The sequence below is a fragment of the Plecotus auritus genome (genome assembly GCF_963455305.1).
Source record: "Plecotus auritus genome assembly, chromosome: 1".
Classification (NCBI taxonomy): domain Eukaryota; kingdom Metazoa; phylum Chordata; class Mammalia; order Chiroptera; family Vespertilionidae; genus Plecotus; species Plecotus auritus.
The window spans coordinates 85,248,692-85,270,001 of NC_137770.1; the positions used below are offsets into that span (position 1 = coordinate 85,248,692).

General features: G+C 48.9%; 1 protein-coding gene across 1 annotated transcript; it reads right to left on the minus strand.

Moving 5' to 3' along the window:
- Positions 1-1,046: 1,046 nt before the first annotated feature.
- Positions 1,047-17,241, minus strand: LOC308238850 (cathepsin G-like; the record flags this gene model as incomplete). Its single annotated transcript, XM_080651248.1, has 9 exons — positions 1,047-1,282; positions 1,693-1,947; positions 2,098-2,233; positions 2,695-2,842; positions 3,597-3,651; positions 15,114-15,371; positions 15,545-15,674; positions 16,119-16,263; positions 17,187-17,241. The coding sequence occupies 9 exons, from the start codon at positions 17,239-17,241 to the stop codon at positions 1,103-1,105; spliced, it is 1,362 nt and encodes a 453-aa protein (XP_080507374.1). The 3' UTR covers positions 1,047-1,102.
- Between the last annotated feature and the right edge of the window lie 4,069 nt (positions 17,242-21,310).

The window sequence follows — 21,310 nt, forward strand, 5'->3', positions numbered from 1 at the left end:
TTTGAGTGAATCTTGTCACATAGAACCATGAGTTCTAGCAATTTCTGTAGCTAATTTCTTGTACATTTGCCTATGATATCACATTTTTCTGATAGATTATTTCCTCTGAGGTATTGGGATGCTCCTTTGGGCTACACTCTCCCCACCCCCTCCCTCACCCCCCGCACATGGCTCAGGCCCCCATTCTCCCAGGTTTCCCCATGGATCCAGTTAATATTGGCAGACAGTTGCCTCTCTCTGGTCTCCTTCCTCCCCACTTTACCCCCATCTCACCTGACCTCACACCTGCTGATCACAATTCTGTTTCTCTGACCAAGGGCAGAAGGCATCTGTGCCTCAGCTTAGCCATGTGCTGGGACAGAAGCTTGGCTACTTTTGTGAGGTTGTTATTAATGAGTTTATAATTTGTTATTGCTTTTAGTGTCATGCTCACAGGAGGAAAATGCTGGGATGGAGCTACTTCTGGGGTCTGTGATGTTAGCTAGATGTGGTGCCTCTTCTTCTTGACTCAGAAACCCGAGAACTCAGAAGGGAAAAGTAGCTCCAACATTGCTGGTCGTGGCAGAGGAGGTTGCTGCCACTTTTTCCAAACAAGTCTACTTTCATTAGAGATTTGTCCCTTTTGTATCGCAATTTACGTTTTGAATTGTGTTAAAGTATACATAACATAAAAATTTACCTATTAACCATTTTTTTAGGTGTACAGTTCAGTGGCATTAAATACATTCCCATTGTTTTGCAACCATCACCAATGCCCTTATATTTCCACTGCACCCACCATTCTTCTCAGGACAGTGAGTTTTGTAGAAAAGGCAGAGGAGGAAATGTCCAGGCCTCTCTGTCCCATTTGAACACGTTCCCCAAAGCTGTGTGGGGAGGAGAGATGGGGAATGGGTGGCTGGGAAGTAGCTCATCCTGTCCACCAGGATGGATTGTGGGAGGTTCATTTGCCCTGAGGAAAAGACCCCATTTTCCTGAAGGAGCTCAGACCCAGTCCTGGATACATTTGTTTTGTACAGAATGATGCAAAGTCAGTTATTTTTGACTCTAGATATGGTCATTTATTAAGTTATGCCAACCCTGGCTGTCCCAGAGAAGAAAGTCAGTCACAGGGGGTCTTAGTTTGATTTCCCTGCTGTGTGAAGCGTCTCATTGTTCTATTTACCCAGGACAGGAAGCTGGAAACCCTGGTGAAGACTCCTGGAGGAGTCCCATTATTACTTCCATAGGAGACAATGCCCTGGGCCACATTGTTGCACACCATGGGGCCTCCGGAGTCCCCCTGTGGGTGATGAGAGGGAGGGACACTAAGCCAGGCTCCCGCACTTCATACCTCCCATGCTTGGGGCCCTAAGGTCTGGCCCTCAGAGGAGGGGGCTGGTGCAGGTGCAGAACTCAAGCTTCTGGGTCTCTCATTGGTTAGGCTTCAACCCTGGCTGTGGTGACTGTCTCTAGCTCAACCCAAGTTAAGGTACCTTGCCCTTTCCCATGAAAATGCTGCACGTGTATCCATTGTGTGTGCGTGCTCCTCCCCTTCCCTCAGAGACTGGGTTGATGAGAAACCACTCCCCACCCCCCCACTTTACTCTGGTCTGGCCCCCAGACAGGCTGTGGGGATGTAGTCTGTTCCCACGGCCCTGTTCTGCCCAGCCGCCCTGTCTCAGGTAGTGTTGCAGATGCCAGTGGCCTTACCAGGAAGGCAGACTTCCTCTCCCTCCGGTTGCCTACACAAATTTGTGTTTGGCCGTTGAAGGTATCAAAGCGACGGCTGCACTCCTCATCCCTCTGCACTCTCAGCTGCACATCCTGAAGTGTGTCTGTTCTCCTGTGCTGGCTGACCAGGCCCCAGCCAGCCACAGTGCACAAGGACCCAGGATTCAGTCTGATCTGGGACTGAGGCAGAGCCACTGGCCTCACAAATTGATTCCGTCTGGCTCTATTTTGCAGCTGGCGGGAAGAGTGCAGGCATTCAGGGAATGTCTATGCAGCCCTCACCCACCACCCCTGGGACTCTGCCCCTGCTTCCTCCTCCCTGAAGCCCCCATGCTGGGATGGAGCCAGCTCAGGTGGAGGACCAGAGGGTCAGGCAGGTGGTACCTGCAGTAACATGATGTCATTCAGGAGTCTCTGCTCACTATATCCAGGGTGGCGGATGGCTCTGAGCACAGTCATGCGCTGTTGGGTCCTTTCCTGTTTCCTGATGTTGTGGGCCCCCAGGATGACATTTATAGTTCTGCAAAGAAATGGTGGCTTAGGGGTAGGTATGAGCTGCATGTGCTAAAGTCCACCAGCTGTGCGGGGCAGGTGAGAGCCCAGGGCAGCAAAACTGCAGCTGAAGGAAGTGAGGGGACAGGAAGTCTCTGGGGTTGAGATCTCTGTGTCCTCTGCTTTTCCAAAGCCTTAAACTGGGGGTGGCAGGGGACACAGTGACTTCAAGGATAAATTGATAAATAGGATAAATTAATAAATAGCTTGAAGTCATATTTTGAGTTTTAATGCATGCTTTTTGTGTCATTTTCTCCTCCAGAATTTACACTAGCCTGTTACCTGTCCCCCAGGACTTCCCCAACCTCTTTTCACCGTCCCCCCATCCCCCGCCTCCATTGCTAGAACCTTGCTTTCAGCCATGTGTTCTCATGAACACTAATTCCTGGGCCTGCCTAATGGCCGCCGGAGAGCTCCTTAATTGCTCACCTTCCCCAGCAGTGAGCTGCTGTCATCACAAAGTCTTCTCGCACCAGGAACCCCCCACAAGTGCTCTGTCTCCCTGGAGATTGTATCAGGAGGTATGCCATGTAGGGGTGGGAATGGGGCCGGGCCTCTTGGCCTCCGATGATCTCCCCTGGAAGGAAGTATTCAGCACTTATCTCTGTGCTCGCTGAACCAGGGGTGAGGGCACTAGCATGGTGATTTCAGAAAGGCTTGATTTGAGGAGGCTACAGAGATGATGCAGGGAAAGGAAGATTAGGATTAGATATTGAGAATTGGGCTTCGCAGGGTACCACATTATGGGAGAGGCTTCAGGGTTTTACAGGAAACATTGCTGGGTCCCCATCCCAGAACTTAGCTCCCCTCCTTTCCAAAATAAGAACAACCCTTGCTCCAGGCAAGGCCAGTTCAGCCTCTCAGGTGGGGGAGAGCTTGCTGTCTGCAACCAGAGCCCTCTGGAGTGGCTTCTCCCTGAGGTTCCCTGGTATTTTTTCTTCTTGATCCTTATAAGTCCAGCTCATGACCAGCTCATGAGCAGCACGGACTGCTTTTTAGAATCTAGATATGAGCTGAGGGAACTGTTATTGCGTATCCTTGTCTCCTTGGCTTTGGCATATGGGCTGCAGAAAAATTCACAGAGCAGAGTTACAGAGCACATTCTACATGCCAGGGCAATTCCAAGAGTTCCATGTACACTAACTAATGTAACTGTCTTAGCAACTCCATGAGGTGGCATTGCTGTTATTTCCATTTATAGATGAAATACCTGGGAACTGTGAATGCAGATACTGTGCCCAGTGACACACAGTGAGGAAGTGCCTAGGCCAGTGTGGGCCCAGAGTCTATGGCATGGGATTGGGCCTCTGTGGGTTTGCACGGTCACTCACCTGCCCCAGCCCCTGTGGGTAGGAGAAAGGCCACCAGGATCAGGAGTTGCTGCATCTTCCCAGGAAGGCTGACCAGTCAGTTGCTGCTGGTGCTTCCTCCTGCCAGGCTTTTAATCCCCAAGAGAGGAAGGAAGGGTAGGGTGGGGACTTGAGGGTTCTCATTCCCATTTTTCTGTTGGTGTAATAGGTTTCATCACCCTTGGCTGGCCAGGAGGTTCGTCTACAAACCGCCAGTGACCTGGGCGAAGGCAACACTGGATCTCCCACAGCTGCTGAGTCATGTTCAGCAGAAATGGGAACCAGGGCACAAGGAGAGAAGCTTTGGGCATGGTGTCCCAGGACCCTAAACCCATCTAATTCAATAATATCCCAAGAAGGCACAGAAGCTGCTACTGCCTACTACCTCATTTCCTATCCCTCTGGGATGGAAGCCTGCCTGAACTCACCCTTTGAGCCCTGGCCACCTGCTGAAACCCTAGCTGCTCCCACCTCTTTCTAGAAGCTGTCAGGGCAGATTGAGTAGCTCTCTCTGCTGGGTGGGTGGAGGGTGCTGGCAGAGAAGGAAAATGGAAGAACAAGGCTGTGCCACTGATGGCAACTTTCTTAGGTCACTTGAGCCTGAAGGAACTCTCAGTAAAAGTTAGGATAGTTGAGGTCTTCTGTTTGCTACTTCCTCCTCAAGATAAGAACCTTTGTGTCTCAGAGGGTTCTCTGCATGCAGGCAAGGCCTGATGGGTGGATTCTGTTGAGAGCTGTCAGAACCTGGCTTGAAACTTATAAGATCCTATTTCATCCAGGATATGAGACCCATCATCCAAATCCCCATTCTCTATCCAGGGATGAGAATGATTTAGAAGGTACATCCTTGCTGTGCTCCCTATAATACATAAATCCAAAGAACTGAAGCTACTCATTCAACACTAAGAATAAGACCCAGCTGAGTATTGCAGAATAATACAGTGGGTTAAGTCGGGTTGGAGAGCAGAGAGGGCATTTTGACCAGGGGGAGACATATGGGCAATTTCTGGAATGTTACATGGTCTATTTGACATTAATTGTAGTGATTGCCTTATAATTATTCTTTAAACTGTACCTTTATGTTTTTTGCACTTTCATATCTGTATATTTTGCAATATATATATATATATTTTTAAAAGTCCATTTTTCAAAGAATGGAGATAGAGAAAATATTGGATGGAGGAGCAGTATGAGAGTAGATGGGGCAAGCAAGTTTTTAATGTTTCTGTTTTTATTTTAATAAAGTTGTAATATTTGTACTAGTAAGACTGTGATATGCTTCACAACACCCATAGCTGGTTACACCTATTTTGGACTAATTCATTACATTTCTGTCAGTTACAATTTTTTTCTCCTCTGGGATGTTGGGACATTAACATAGGCCGTTTCCCACCTCCTCCCTGGGGCTCACATGCCACCAACAATGCAGCTCTTCTGGGAAAGCAGTTGCCAGTTGATGCTGGGTCACTTCCCCTTTGATGCTGCTCTAGTCAACCACCATGTAGCTGCCCTTGGCTCAGTGGGAGACCGTGTACTTCTGAGGGATCCTGGGCATCCTCAGAGCTGCCTTAATATCATTCTTTGAAGGACATTTTGGAAGCTCTGGATAGTCATATTTTTTGAGTGTGCTCTTTCTACCTTTAAAAAAAGTTTGCTATAAAACTGTATGCATGTTAGGCCCGCAGCCTTATACATCTCACATGTACCACGACTCTTGACTGCATGTTTTTTCTGGTGCTTTATTCAGTCTTGTGTTTTGTGAGGTGTGTGGTGGGCAAGGTTTGTGTAAGTGCATCTATGATCACAAAATCTCAGAATGTATCCCCATCGTTGAGTGACATATGACTGTATACTGATGTCTAACCTGCTTTTGCCTTAAATATACCTGGTGAACATTCTTCCCTATGACAAAATGTAATTTATGTCATAACTTTATAGTTTCCATAGTGTTTGGTCATATGTAATTTAAAAAAGGTTTTTATTGATTTTTAGAGAGAGGAAGGGAGAGGGATAGAGAGAAAGAAACATCAATGATGAAAGGGAATCATCCATTGGCTGCCTCCTGCACACCCCCTACTGGGGATCGAGCCAGCAACCTGGGCATGTGCCCTGACTGGGAATCGAACTGTGGCCTCCTGGTTCATGGGTTGACACTCAACCACTGAGCAACACCAGCTGGGTTCATATGTAACTTTTTAAGCGAATCCCCAAATTAGTGCTAGACATTGGCATTGTTTCTAAGATTCGATTTTTAAACAAATCTATAAGAAATAATCTTGTCCAAATTTCTTGGTGTGGTTGATAGTTAGGTAAAAGACTCCTTTTATACTTTTTTAAAAAAGGAGATTAATGTACAAGGTATGAAAATGCCATTTTCTCAATGTCCAACTGAATTTGAGTGTAATTACTTTTGTAAATTCTTCCTAATTAGAAAAGTAAAAAATTATTACTATTTTAATTTGCTTTGATTAGTTGGTATGCTTTGACTTTTCCAATGTTTATTTAGTTTTTCTTTAGTTAATATTCTTAGCCTAGTTTTATTTCTTTTTAAAATTTCCTTAGCCTAGTTCTCTAGAGCAGTGGATATACAGCTGTGAATGGCTTGCATAATCCTATCTAATAAAGAGGGAATATGCTAATTAACTGCCCCACCCTCAAAGGTGGTGGTGCCCATAGCCAAGAAGGAGAGAATATGCTAATTGACTGCCCCGCCCTCAAAGATGGCAGCACCCACAGCCACAAGATGGCAGCACCCAGTCCCCTCAGACGCTCTGGGCGCCTGCCTCTGGAGTCCCCCAATCCCCTCAGCTCCCCAGCTGCCCAGGGCCAGCCCGAGGCACAGGCAAGCCTTGGATGGCCACTGCCCAGCTGACGCCTGAGGTGCAAGCAAGCCTTGATGGCAGCTGCCCAGCTGCCCAGGGCCAGCCCAAGACTCAGGTAACCAGGGCTGGCTGAGGCTTGCGCTGCTGGCAGTGGCAGCAGCAGAAGTGTGATGGGGCGTTGCCTTCCCCTGATGGCCGGGTTACCTCCCACCCCTGAGGGCTCCAGGACTGTGAGAGGGGGCAGGCCGGGCTGAGGGACCCCCCCCTCCAGTGCATGCATTTTCATGCACCAGGCCTCTAGTACATACATAATATGATGTGCCATATTTTACCAGTTCCCTATATTGATTCCAATTTGGAGTCTATTATTAAATAACTAGAGGCCTGGTGCATGAAATTCATGCATGGGTGGGGTCCTGAGATGGGTGGGGAGGCTGGGACACGATCGGCCCTCTGGGCAGGTGGTGGGATGCCCTTGCAGGCTTGGGATCTGGATCCATCCTGCTGACATTTGCGCGGGTTGTTGGGAGCCACCTGGCAGCCGCTTTTATATCCTTTCTTCCTTGCAGAGCATCTAAGGAGGGGAAGTGGCCATGGTGTCCGAGGCCGACTTCCAGGAGGCTGGTGGCACTGCTGTTGGGATCGTGCTGGTGGCGCTGGTCCATAGGTGCCTGGCCTGTTTTCCGGAGATTGGACCTGCAGGATTACTGAGGGAATGGCTGCCACCAGGCCTGTGGACTGCTGGGATGGGTCTGTCAGCTGAGTGGCACTCCTGCTATGGGAGCGCAGTGACCACCAGGGGGCAGCTCCTGCATTAAGCGTCTGCCCCCTGGGAGTCAGTGCGCATCACAGTGACCGGTCATTCCGGTGGTTCTGGTTGTTCTGGTTGTTTGGTTGCTTAGGCTTTTATATATATATATAGAGATCATGTGGTAAGTACCTTTATGAATAACTCCCTCCATATGCACGCGTGCACACACACACACACACACACACACACACACACTTTAGATCTTCCATAGAATAAGGGTTCTAGAAATAAAAATCATTACATCAAACTGGGAGGAATAAATTGAAACATACTTAGAAATCATTTTAAGGAAACATGTACTGTCAAGAGCAGCCCTGTTCTCATGATGCTCAGTCATTATAATAGTGTTTCTTCCTAATGTACATCATCCTGTGTCAAGTACTCTCATCAGGTGTCAGGGGAAAGCAGACCCACCAGGTGCTGTCCTTCAAGGCACACACCTTGCCCTTGGGGTTGGATACCCATGGACTCTCTGCTGCTGGCTCTGCCTTACACCTGGGGCCCCAGGGAGCTCCTCATGGCTGACTGTCTGGGGGCTCCATTTCTTTTGTGTGATGGTTCCTCCTGGGGGTCATGTTTGACTGAAGAGGCCCCTTAGCTCCTGCACCATCTACCCTTCACCTGCTCATCTCACAGGTGCACTCAGCTCTTCTCTCACCTGTGCTTCTGCCAGGGATGGGAGCCCCAGGGAACACATGGCACATGGATGTAGGGATGGTCTAGTGTAAAAAATGAGCTTTTATTTGCTTTCCAGCTTACACTTAAATGTGCTGGGTTTTGTTCCTCATATCCTTGTGGTTCTTTTGCTATTCTTTTTAAGGAAGTTGTTTTTCCTTTCAGTGTGGGTCCCACTTGACTCCTTGTTTGTGCAGCTGTTGTGAATTTGTTGTGTTCTGCCACACCAGCCATCGGTGGTGCTGTTTGGAGGATACAGGACTCTGAAATAGGGTCATCTGGGTCACAATGAACTGCCTTGCACTTGAAATGTGGCATTTTGTGGGTTTGCGGGCTAAGTCTAATGCCCTCTACATGTTGTGTAAGTAAAGATAAGGCTGCCTGGCTGCCTCCTCCCTCAGCGCCTGACATGGACTCCACTGAGTAGATTGGAAAACTCAGGACACGTAGGTGTCCATTTCACACTGTCATTCTGGAATCAAACACAACCAGGCATGTGAAATAGTATGTGCAATAAAGAAAAAACACTGCGAGTTTAATTATTTTCAAGACAAAATTTCCTGTGGATTTCAAGTACAGACCTATCTCTGCTAAACCTATCTGCCTGGTGGAGGAGAGGAACCAGGAAAATTTAAAGGAAATTTCTCATCATGGCAAGTGTCCCAATGGCAGGGACAGAGCCTGTTTGTTCCTGCCACAAAGATAGAAGGACATTTGATCTATTATTGGATGGCAAAGTGGTCCTTGGCAACCCTGCAGCTTCTCTGGCTCACAAAGGTGCCATAACCCAGGTTGCCAGCAGGGGGAAGCAGGACCTGTGGCCAGGCCAGGCTGAAAGGGCTGAGCTCTTGGGGGATGCTGGGCTGGAAGGCACTGAGCTGGTCCTGCCCAGGTGGGAAGTAGATTCTGGCTCTTCTGATAGGTATCAGGTGGGCTGGCAGTTCAGGTCTGGTGAGGAAGCAATAGAGGAGAATTCACGCTGGATATTCAGAACTGTGTTAGGTAGGTGTGAGAGAGGCTGGCTCAAAATAGGTGGTCTGGGTGGGGGGTGGTGGTGGGGGAAGAATCTGGTGTCCGGGCACTCAGATGGAAAACAGGGCTGGGAAGGTCAGCCAGGGAGGAAGGAGGCTGAATGAGCTCAGTGCTGTCCCAGGGCCGGGCAGGGAAATGGGACCTGAGTAGGCTGAGGGCAATCATAGGAGCATCTGAGCCTCCTGAGAATCCTGCTCCCACTGGAGAGAGAGGCCCCGGAAACAGGAAACAGTGCCCATGGCATGGCCTTCTGGCCTCTAGGTCCTGGAGTTATTCTCCTTCAGCCAACTTGTTGGTGTGTGTGTGTGTGTGTGTGTGTGTGTGTGTGTGTGTTAAAGATAGTATTTGGCTTAAAGAAGATTAAGAAATTTCTGAGGCCCAAAGAGGACCATTTCTTGGGAGAGAACTTTTTTTTTTTTTTTTTAAACAATGGAGCTTAGAATCAAGCCTTCCAGAGGGTTAAGCACCAGAGAGGTGTGCTTGCAAAGTGGATGAGAAACTATACTGCGTGGGGTTTAGGGAGGATGGAGGCTGTGGGGAGAAAGGAGGAAGCAAGCCCAGAATTGCCAGCAGAGGGCGCGTGGAGCAGTGTGTTGCCTATTGAAAGGGGTTCACTGAGTAAGACTTCTGTGGTATTGGCTCTAGAGATGTGTTTATTATGGCCCTGTACTCCACACTGCCCGCCCCATGGGATTCTTGCCTCTGCCCCCAGACGGATGGTCAAGCCAAGAGGAAGGCCAGTCTCACTGCTGTTAGAGGCTCTTCATTGTTCTCTGTATCCAGGGGAGGAAGTCTGAGATGTTCATGAAGACTCCTGGAGGTTTCTTTTCTCCACAGGAGAAAATACCCTGGGCCTGTTGTTACACGTGAGGGGACTCCGGAGTCTCCCTGTGAGCCGAAAGAGTCTCCCTCTGGACTCCTTGGGGTCCTGACCTCCAGCCGTGCAGGGGCGGGTGGTCTGTGTTTGGGGCTGTGGGGGGATCTGGGCCAGGGCAGGCCTTGTTGCCTCCTTTGGTCCTGGGGCTCCAACTTGACTTTGACTGTTCTTTCCAGCTTGACCCATGCCAAGATTTTCTCTCCAATACCAAGGGACACTCTGGGGATAACACTGCTGTGGGGTGACTGAGCCTTCCTCACCTCCACCCCTGATCCACTCAGGGGAAAACACCAAAGACCGGGCTGTCCAAACTCTCAGGATGAGGCGTGAAGAGATGGCTACTCCTTAAGTTCCATCTCCTGGGACCTGTCAAGGTAAATCCTGGAAACCTGATACCGAAGCCAGTCTTTCTCTTCTCTGGATGTCCTTCCCAAATCTGGTGACCCTGCTGTAGTATCTGGGGAAGCATGACATTCATTGCCCATCACTGTGTATGGTCACTTCCACCTTCTGCAGAGTGGTTGGTAGAATGCCATTTCTATGGACGCTCAGCTGGCCACAGTGCCCTTCTGTCCTGGCCTCACCCATCCTCTCCCCTGAGCAGGCTGAAGGGCTTCACAGACAGTGGGCTCTGGGCCGGGACACCGAGGGATACCTGAATCACTGGGACTGGTTTGGTGGCCAGGATGGAAAGGAAGGAAGGGAAGTGCTTCATTTAGTTGAGGGGAAACAATATGGACTCATAAGAGTAAGAGCAGCAGGAGTTTTTGTCCCCTTTAGTAACATGATGTCATTGGAGAAGTTCTTAGGATTATAGTGAGGGTGGAGGATGGCTCTTTTCACCAGGATGACCTGCTGGGTCTTCCCCTGCTCCTTGATGGTGTGGGCCCCTAGGGAGACACTGATTGACCTGCACAGAGAGCAGAGTTGTGAGCGGGGCAGGAGGGAGTCATAGGAGATATAGCCCCAGAGTCATGAAGGCAGGTGACAGCTGAGGGAGGGCTGCGGCTGGGGGAAATGGAGGCCGCAGGAAGACAGTGGCTGAGCATCTCAGCTTCTCAACGACACTGAGGTTAGGGAGCTGGGAGCTCACTCTCATGCACTTAGGAAATATCACAAAATTGCTTGAGTTTGCATTTTGACCTGAATGCATGCATCCCTGGTTCACCGTTGCTTTATTTGCCCAGTGTGGTCCCTCCCTCTCTTCTTAACTATGACACTTTGCTGTCACCTCTGAGCTCAAATCTTACCTGTCTATTTCCCAGCCTCTCATTGTCCCAGTCATGATCTCAGAGGGCTTCTCTGATGAGCTCTCATTGGCTTGAGTTACCAGGAGCCTGGGGGGATGCCCTGGGCTGCAGCCTGTGAGGAAAGGATAGGGTCCCTGTAGTGGTCTCAGGAGTGACCAGCTGTCAGGACCAAGTTCACTCACACAAGGATACACCACATCTGGTCTCCTTCTCATCTTGAATGTGAATGAAGGCCATGTAGGAATGGGAGTGGGGCTTGGCTTCATGTCCCCCAATGATCTCCCCTGAAGGTTAAGGCTTGAAGGTAGGTGACTGGCAGTGTCTGTGGTCAGGAGGGAAGGCTTAGGAAGGAGATGATTGAAGTGGGTGGTCTAGGTACCCTAAAGACAATGGAGGGAAGGTCTCTTAGATCCTCGTTTAGCCCAGGAACTTTCTCTGAACTTCAGGCCTCAGAACCGCCCTCCCCCACTCTAAGAATGGGGGTACAGTGCTTCTCTCCAAGTCCTCCTCAGACACAAGGCCTATCTTGCAGATGGTGGAGCCCCAAGGGGTGGAACAGGATGCAGTTTCCCTGATGCTGTGAGCCTGTGTTGACACCTGATTTGTGCTGTTTCTAACAGTCTACCCATGAGCTCATGGAGTTGTTCTAATGCCACTTCTTCAAAATATACTCGCCCAGGCCGAAAACTGACTTCTGCGTATGGGCCATGAAGTTTCAATTGCACTGTACATGTGCGCCTGCTTGTGGTATTTTGTGGAAGAGCCACACTCAAGGGGCCAAAGAGCCGCATGTGGCTCACGAGCCGTGGTTTGCTGACCACTGCCCTAGCCAGTTTGGCTCAGTGGATAGATAGAGCGTCAGCCCGTGGTCTGAAGGGTCCCGGATTTAATTCCGGTCAAGTGCACTTATCTTGGTTGCAGGCTCCATCCCTGGCCCTGGTCAGGCACATGCAGGAGACAACCAATCGATGTGTCTCTTTCACATCAATGTTTTTCTCTCTCTGCTTCTCCCTCTCCCTTCCACTCTTTCTAAAAAAATCAATGGAAAAATATCCTCAGGTGAGGATTAACAAAAAAGAATCCTCAAAACAAAACAAAAACAAAAAAAGGAAAACTTGTCTTTTGTAGCTTCACATCTTTTGCCAAATGCCTTTCTCTGGAAAACTCATTTTCTAGGTGATAAGAGAGCGGCTAACAACTGCTAGACCTTTTAGTGCACACCTTCCTCATGGCCATCCTTGTTGAGTGTCTATCCAGCATCAGACTTGTTAGTCTGTGGGATGGGACCAGGCATTCAGGAAGTTCCTGGGTGCAAATGGAGGAAAAGTCCCTGCCTGTGCTGGGCAGAAGGGACATAAGGACAGGGGATTTGTTGGGGGTGGGGGTGGGGGTTCAGGCCTCTGGAATGGGGATGATCACTTACCAGTCCTACCTAGGAGGCAGGAGGGGACCAGAAGAAAGACAAACAAGAACAGGAGTGGCTGCATCTTCCCCAAAGGCCTGCCCAGGTCAGAGCTGCTGGTGTTTCTTGTGTCTCTAGACACAAACCCCTGAGGGGAGCAGGGGAGTGTGGCTCAGTGACTTCCCGCACCTCCTGGACCGCACCCCTCTAGTTTTGCTGGGTGTCATCACACCAGGTGTTTGTGGAAGTTCTCAGGTGTGGTTTGGTGACAATGGCACTGCCACCACATTTGCACTCCCACTGCTAAGCCACAAGGTGCAAGAAGGAGTAAGAATGTGAGGGCCTTGGCTGTAGCCAGCAGGGGGCTGGAACCTCAGAAGTCCCTCAGAAGTGACTAGACCAAGCCTGTTTCCATGTCTGGGCTCCTGGCTCTTTTCCATGCTGATGAAATCATGAATAATCATTTAACAGGCCAGGTCCAGGCATATGAGAGACGTGGTTCCTGCCCTTGAGAAGCTGACATCGGCTGAAGTCCACTGAGAATCTGTGGCTGGGGTGTGAGAAGGGAAGGGCTATGGGGAGGGGTTTGCTCGGTGGTGTGAGGTAGATGGTGGACTCGTCTGAGGACCAGGTGGCCTGCACACACCTAAATATCCCAAACGGTAGTTCCCTTTTCTCTTTTACCACCACTCCAAACTTTTATATTAGGAATATTTAGCATCTCCTTTGTAAATGTAAATATTGTATGAAATAAGGGGCTTTTATTACTGCACAGTTTTGAACAGAAGTCCTGGACTTTTGTTCATTGGCTCCAGTGTCCAGAGAACCCTGTCTCTGATGTCCCTGGACTAGCAGTTACATACATTTGCAAACACATTATCCCAACACTCTCACCAGTGTGACCACAGAAGGAAGAGCAATGGAAAGGGAGGCACTAGGAGTTCTCAACAGCCCAAACCCAGTTCTGTGCAAGGAGCAGCACCGAATGAGCACATAGAGGAACTTGCTGAAGGATCAGTGATGATGATTTCTGCGTGGTGGAGGTCTTGATAATTTTCATTTTCTTATCTACATGTTCTACTTTTCTGTGATGAATATGTAATACTTTTTTTTTATACCCAAAAGACATTTTCCCAAAGCTGAAGCACACCTATCGATGGCAGATGTTTAGCAAAGTACTTCTTTTTAGCCTGCCCTTCTGAAGTTGTATGTTTTAACATGAGATTCCTGGTCTTAATCTAGTTATATAATAAAGATTTGGGTTTCCTTTCGATACTGAGAGACCGACAGACAGACACACGCACTAACAATGGGAGGTGGAGAGAGGCTGGCTGAGACCGAGATGAAAGAGCACCCTCAAAGTCAGTGTTGGCTGCAGGTGGATGGGCTGCCAGGACACCAGGGGCTGCACTGGGCTCTGGGCTCAAGACAGGGCTGTGGCAGGCACTCGAGCTGGGCCTGAGAGTAATGAAAGGCCTCCTGACCTTCTCAATCTGCTCTGATTGGTGGGGGGAGGGCTGCATGGGGTGAGCTATACCTTTCCATAATCTTCCCACCAATTGCTTTTTGGGTGGAGAAGTGGCCCCTTACCCTAGAGCTTCTTACAGGACCCTCCATCTAATTTCCAGATTCTTTTATGCTGCATATTGGCATTGGGGCTGCATGGGGTAAGGTGTAAGTGCGGCTTGAAGTAGGAGGGCAATGTGAATGAGATAAGAGGGTCCTCTAGAAGAGGGCCACTTTTGTGGGGGCAAATGTCTCCTCTTTCCTGATGGAGCTTACATTAGGCCTGGCAGGGGAGCTGGCACTGGGAGGAGTATTGGGAAGGAGCTGGGTAGTGGGGCAGCATGAATTTTATTCTAGAGGTGGAAGGTGCAGTTCCATGAAGGGGGAAGCTCTAACTGTTGAACAGATGGGAAATGTGAACAGATGGTTGCCGCACACACAGCAGGTAACCAACACATGTTTTGGTGAATACAGGAGGACTCAGTGACTTCCACTCTAGAGAATGCAAGTTTATTACGTGTCTGGCAGCCTCCCCTCAACCCCTCTGCACAGTGCAGTTCTGGACTGTGCCCCAGAGGAGATGAATAGATCAATTCCGGGGTGCCTCAGTCTCGTCTCTGCAGTTGGAAACGTCTCATTGTTCTTTCTATCCAGGGCAGAAAGCTGGAAATCTTAGTTTCAACACGAGGAGGTTTCCCATTTTTTTTCCCAAAGGCGACAATGCCCTGGGCCATGTTGTCACACACGAGGGGGCCCCCAGAGTCACCCTGTGGGCAGAGAGAGGAAACACTGAGATGGGCCTTCTCCTGGCCCTCTCCTCCTCGCTGCCCAGGAGTGTGTGGTCCCTGTTAGGAGCTGCATGGGATATCAGGGTCAGGGCAGGCCTTGTCCCCTCCCTAGATCTGGGGTTTTCCATTTGACTCTGCAGGTCTTTTTTTCCCCTCTAGGAAGCCTTTCCCACCCATGGCTGTGGGACAGCCTCTCTGCTCCCCAGAGAGACAGGACCAGAGATTGGACGGTGGAAAGGCAGAGGACATAGGGCTATGGCTAGTTCCCACTGCCTCAGGTTGCCTGCAAGCTTGATTGTGCCCAGGACTGGGCATGGACAATGCTGGAGATCTCACCTTAAAAGTAGACTGATTCTTTTCTGGGTCCCCCACACAGATCTCTGTGGCTCTGTTGTAACGGCGTCTGTAGCAAGAGACACACTGCTCGTCCTCTTGGATTTCCAGCTCTACCTCGTGCAGTGTGGCTGTGGTGGTGTTCAGATCGAGTCGCCCCCAGCCGGCCACTCTGCACACCATTCCTGGCTTCACCTGCTCTCCTCTCCTGGGCAGCCTGAGGAGGCTCACAGCGGCAGTCAGGGTGGCCTTCCTCTGCAGCTGAAGGCAGAGGACAGGAATTCTCATTGAGCAAGGGCCCAGGACTCCAGGACAGTCATAGCTCTGGGACAAGGAAAGGGGTCACACTGGGAGGGATGACAGGAAGGAGGTCACAGGAGATGAGAAACCCCAGGCTTAAGGTGTGCAAGAGCCAGTGGGGCAATGAGCCCTACCTGTAGCAACATGATGTCATTGACTTTGGGATGATAGTTTGGGTGGCGGATGGCTGTTTTCACCGGGATGACCTGCTGGGTCCTTTCACGCTTCCTGATGTTGTGGGCGCCCAGGATGACTGTGATGGACCTGCACAGAGACAGCCAGGGACATGGAGGCACAGCGGATACAGCCCAGGGGCCAGGAAGGAAAGAGGGCAGCTGGGGTCAGTGCAGGATTGGAGTGTAGAGGAATTCTAGGGGATGGGGCGGGGGACTGAGCATGCCTGTGCCCTGTGCTTGTTGGCAGCTCAGGCTAGGTGTCATTTCCTGGTGCAGAGCTTGGGTGCTCAGTCAAACCATGAATTTCTCACGTTTGTACCCTGGTCTTCAGGGCACAACCTTGGCCTCCTTCCTAAGCCCCTTTGATCAGTCCCTCCAGTCTTCAACAGGCCACTTGCATTGACCCGTCCCTCTCCCCAAAGCTGACCTGTCCTCTGAAGTGCCCCTCTGTGCCCCTAGGTCTGCAGCCCCTGAGAGGAGGGTTCCCTGTGAAGTATCTGCAGAAGGGTGGGGCCCGGGCTGCGCTCCTCACCTGCCCCAGCAGTGAGCTGCTGTCAGCACAAAGTCCTCACGCACAAGGAAACCCCCACATCTTTTTCTGTCTGAAATCCTGATCCGAAGAAATGCCATGTAGGGACGAGAGTGAGGCTTGACCTCATGACCCCCGATGATTTTCACTGCAAGAAAAATTCTACTCTGCCTGCTGTGCCATGGAGCCAGAGGCTGGAGATGGGGAGACTGGGATAGACAGGGGCTGGCGGGGAGTACTTGGGTGGCAGATAGTGATGTCTGTAGTCATCAGCCATAACCAAGAAGATGTCCTGCAGGTTTCTTGGGCAACATTCCTGGCTTGCTACGTGACCCGACCCACAACTGAGATACTCCCTCTGACAAAGAGAAGAGCAATCCTTCCTTCATTCCTGTTGCAGCTGTGCACGTGGGCAATGGGATTTGTGTCTGGAACAAGCAGTTTAGTGTCTGTAGATCCTGGAAAAATTTTCCTGCCATGCTCCTTGGGCCTCTCTCTCTTCTTTTTCCCAAATTCAGAGCCATTGCTGGTTTGTACTATTCAGAACATTGGGACTGAAAAATTACCAGAGAGAATTTAAGATCAAACCAGCCTCAGGGGACCAGGATGCCACCAACTCTGGGATCAACTGGATCCCCAGCTTCTTTACAAAGCTTGGACAAGGGGGTGAAGATTGAGGATAGATTTTAAGACATTGAGTTAGAATGTTAGTGGGCCTTGCTTCGATTATGGAAGCCTGTCCCTTCGCCAAGCTGTGGTTTATTGTGGAATTAATTCTCATTTCAAGCGTCCAACCTTCTTTCAAATGTCTTTGAAAAGGAGCCCACTTTCCAGATGGCAAGGGACGGGGAGAGCACCCATGGGCCCTCCTCAGGAGCAGCCCTCTGCCCTTCTTTTCCTGCTGAATTTTCATTCAGCATTAGTCTTGCTGGTCTTTGAGGGAGGTGGGATCTAGAGTTGAGAAAGTGCCTGGGGATGGACCAGGGCCAGGATGTGTCTGAGTGTAGCATGTGAGCAGGGTGGTGCCAGTGCCATGTGCCATTGGGCTTCTGGTGGGAGTCAGTCACTTACCTGCCTGCGCCTTGGGGGCCAGAAGAAAGGCCATCAGGAGCAGAAGTGGCTGCATCTCCTCAGGACGCTGCCCAGGTCAGAGCTTCTGGTGCTTCCTCCTGGTCTTCTGAGCCCAGGGTTCTCTGGTGTTGTGGCCTTTATCACACACGGCTCTCTCAGTAACCACATAAGCACTGGCAGCCATTGACTCAGTGGTGACTATGCCAGCTGAAAACAGGAACCACAGGCTATAGTTAGGGCGGTTCTGCATCAGCCAGTAGCAGGTGCCCGAGCCCCAGGAACCCAAATCTCATAACACATGCAAGGACCCCTCCTTTCCTTGGCTCTCTCTTGACAGTTCAGGTGATTGTTTATTGAGGTCCCCTTTTTGTGAGAGTCAGCAGTATTGTAGATGAGATTTCTTGCTTCTGCTGGAGGAGACAAAAGCATCAGTGATCAGATAATGATGGTGAGGGCTGTGGGTGGAGGGATGGACAGAATGGTGTGGCAGCGATGCCGAAGAGGGCTTGTTCTAGTGACAGAAGATCTGATGGTTTAACAAAACTAACAAAAATATTTATTTTGCTCAGGAATCTGCATTTGGGATGGGTTTAGTGTGGATATCTCCCCTCAGTTCCCCTTGATGGCAGAGGAGACTTGAAGCCTGGAGCCCGCCCAGTGGTTGGTGCCAGATGTCTGTGGGCATGCCTATTCCTCTCTGTGAGGGTCTGTCATGTAGTCTCTGCATAGGATTGTTCAGTCTTCTTTGCAGCATGATGGTGGCTTCCTCAGAGTGAGCCTCTCTTCCAAATCGACCCTGGCAGACGTATTCTTTTTCTTTCCTAGGCTTTGTAGTCCTATGGTATCCTTTCTACCTTATTCTACTCCTTGAGGACAATCAAAAGACCTCACCCAGATTTAAAAAGGAAAGACCATTGCAGTCATGTAATAGAGCCTGTGGGATGGGAGATACATGGTGGCAGTCAAAGCAGCACACAATCTGCCCCCTGCTGAGGTACCGGTAGAGTCAGTGAGAGGAGCTGAAACCACGGACCCCTGTAAGCCTCGGTCACAGCCTTTGGAGAGTTGGGTTCTGCTCTGTCCAAACCATGTGTATGAGAATGAAAGAGGGTTGACTCTCCCAACAGTTACTCTTTTCTTAAGTGGGAATGAATACCAGGAAGCCAAATAGTATTTTCCCAGCACTGTCCAGAGGACTATTACATTTCAGATATCTTTATACCAAGCTAATATATGCATTTAATTTGATTCCAATAAAAATACCATTTTTTCTTCCAGTGTTACACAAGTTCTAGACAATTTCTAAAATATATGTGGAAAATAAACATGCTAGAATAGCTCTGAGAATTTTGACAAAAGAAAAAAAGACAGTAAGGGAGAGGGGAAGCCTTATCAGATATTAAAAACATTATGTAAAACTTCTTTCCTGATTCATGAGTAGACAGAGGCCCATTAAACAGAATAGAAAACCTAGAAACATTCCCAAGTACATAAAGATATGTAATTTATAATAAGGTGACATTTCAAATCATTGGGAAAAAGATAGACTTCTAATAAATGATATTGGAAAAACTAGAAAATATTTTTTTTTTGTTTTATTTTCCAATCAGAGTTGACAAAGTCACTTTTAAAAGATATTAAGTTGGAGTCATATTTCATATAAACCACCAGAATGAAATGCAAAGAGATCAGACACTTATATATTCTATATAATGAAGAGCTAATATGCTAATTAGACCGAACAGCAAACAACCATCCGGAGGACATTCTGGATGAAGCTGGGGCTGCGAGGGCTGGCTGAGGCAGCTGAGGCTGTGACGGCTGAGCTCCTTGCATGAATTTTGTGCTTCGGGCCTCTAGTACAAAATAAAACCATATATGCACAACGAATAAACATGGATGAATTTCTTTATAAAAGTAGAAGGGGTAAAGCCTTTCTAGCAATGACTCTAAATACAAAAACTTTAAAAGAAGTGATTGATAAATACATTTTGATATGTAAAAAATAATTTTTACAAGTCTCCACTTTCCTGACCATGTGAACCTCCCTAATTTGAATTGGATTGTGCACAGGCAGGAGCTTTTGGTAACGATAGGGACCATGTAATCATCTGTCCAATTGGAAGGGTGTTCAGAGGCAGATTCTAACTGCCATTAGCAAATACATTGTAGGATTGTCCTACCATTTGATTCTGTACAATTGTTAATTGGTGAAAAGGGGGTGTCCAGTGGTGGAAGTGGGGGATTCCTTTCCCAACTGGGTGCTGGGGATAGGGTTCTTATGATAGCTTTAGAAAAGGAATTTTCTAAGACTTGCATGGGCGAATGAGTGAATTTTATTTGCATGGAGTTATATCCCTCAGTTGCAAAGTTCTCATTTCCTTTAAACTGGACCTGGAAAAGGTGCAGCTGGGGATTCAGCAGAGCTAGAAGCAAAGCCAGTGCCCAGAGGTTGCATTCCACGGTGGAGTTAAGTCCTGCAGAGCATCAGGCTAGTTGTAATCCATGAGTTCACTGTGTGTGGGCCATGCAGGCCATGTAGGGGAGCAGGCCCTCTGCCGCAAGAGAGCCAGGAGCGCACGAGGGCGAGAGAGGAAACTCTGTTTTTCCAGGAGCTTATGTAGGTCAGATTTGGTGCCATTGCAGGGGCCATGTCTATTCTGGCCAATGACCTGCTCCCAGGTGTGACTGACAAGTAACAACCTTTCCTATGGCATTCAGACCTTACTGGGCATGCTTCTATTCTTTCTTTGTCCAGTCCCTTCCCTGAGGATCTGTGGGGAACAGACCTGGAGAGTGTGAAACTGCAGCTTTCTGGCACATGTGGCATGCCTATATTGTCAGGCCTTGCCTTTGCTCCATCCCTGTCAATTAATTAACAACTGGAATAATTATAACAGTATCATAATGACATTCATGCCTGCTACTTTTACTGTAATTTAAATTTTATTTTCCAATTACAGTCCACTTTCAATATTATTTTGTATTAGTTTCAGGTGTACAGCATAGTGATTAGATAAGTTATATACTGTACAAAGTGTTCCTCCCGATATTTCCAGTATCCACCTGGTACCATACATAGTTATGACAATATTATTGACTGTATTCCCTATGCTGTACTTTGCATCCTCATCACTATTTTCTAACTACTTCTTAATCTTTTCACCTTGTTTTTTTTGCCCAGGCCCCCAAGCCCCTTCCCCTCTGGCAACCATCAGTCTGTTCTTTTTATTTATGAGTCTGTTCCAATTTTGTTTGCTCATTAACTTGTTCTTTAGATTCTACATATAAGTGAAATCATATGGTATTGGTCTTTCTCAGTCTGACTTATTTCCCTGAGCATAATACCCCTAGGTCCATCCATGCTGTCACCAATTATATCTGCTACTTTTATGGCTCAGGGAAACGAGGCTGCCATCCTGCCTGCTCCCCACCTGCTGCCCTCTCCCTGAGGTGAAGAGGATGCGCCAGTGAACAGTTTGGGGGCTGCACGTCTAGAAACGAAAGAAATAAAGTCATTTCCAAACCCCACATGCTGCTGTTCTAGAGCCTCAAGTGCTTAAAACAATTACAACAGAGTGTAATGAGCAATAAAAATAAAATACAAATACTCCTGTGGGATCTGGGCTCTGTGGGTTCATGTGAAGGAGGGAGAGGAAATTCCATTCAGATAAAAGTCAACACTGTCAGTTTCACTTGTGTTCAGGTGTCAGAACCTGTATTATGTTCACTGCAAATTCCCAATGCCTGGCACTTAGTAGGTGCACAATCAGCATTTGTTCATTGATTGATGGAAAAACTGTGCTTTCCAGTCCTACTGCAGAGAGCAGCCCTTTCTGACTCAAAAGGCAGGTAGAGCCCATGTGGCCTCCCACCCCACAGCCTGAGCCTTGAGGCCAGCAGTGAGGAACAGGCTGCAGGGAACTAAGGCTCCTGAGTGACCAGCAGTCAGTGGACTCTGAGCACATGGTGGGGACACTGAGCTGGATGTGAGGGTGGAGCTGGCTCTGCCCAGTGAGAGATGGGGCCAGGTGTTCTGCAGACACCCTGCCGCCCTGTCCTCCAGGGCCCTGCATGGGGCCAGCACAGGCCTGGTCCCCCAGTCACCCTGTGCCAGGCATAAG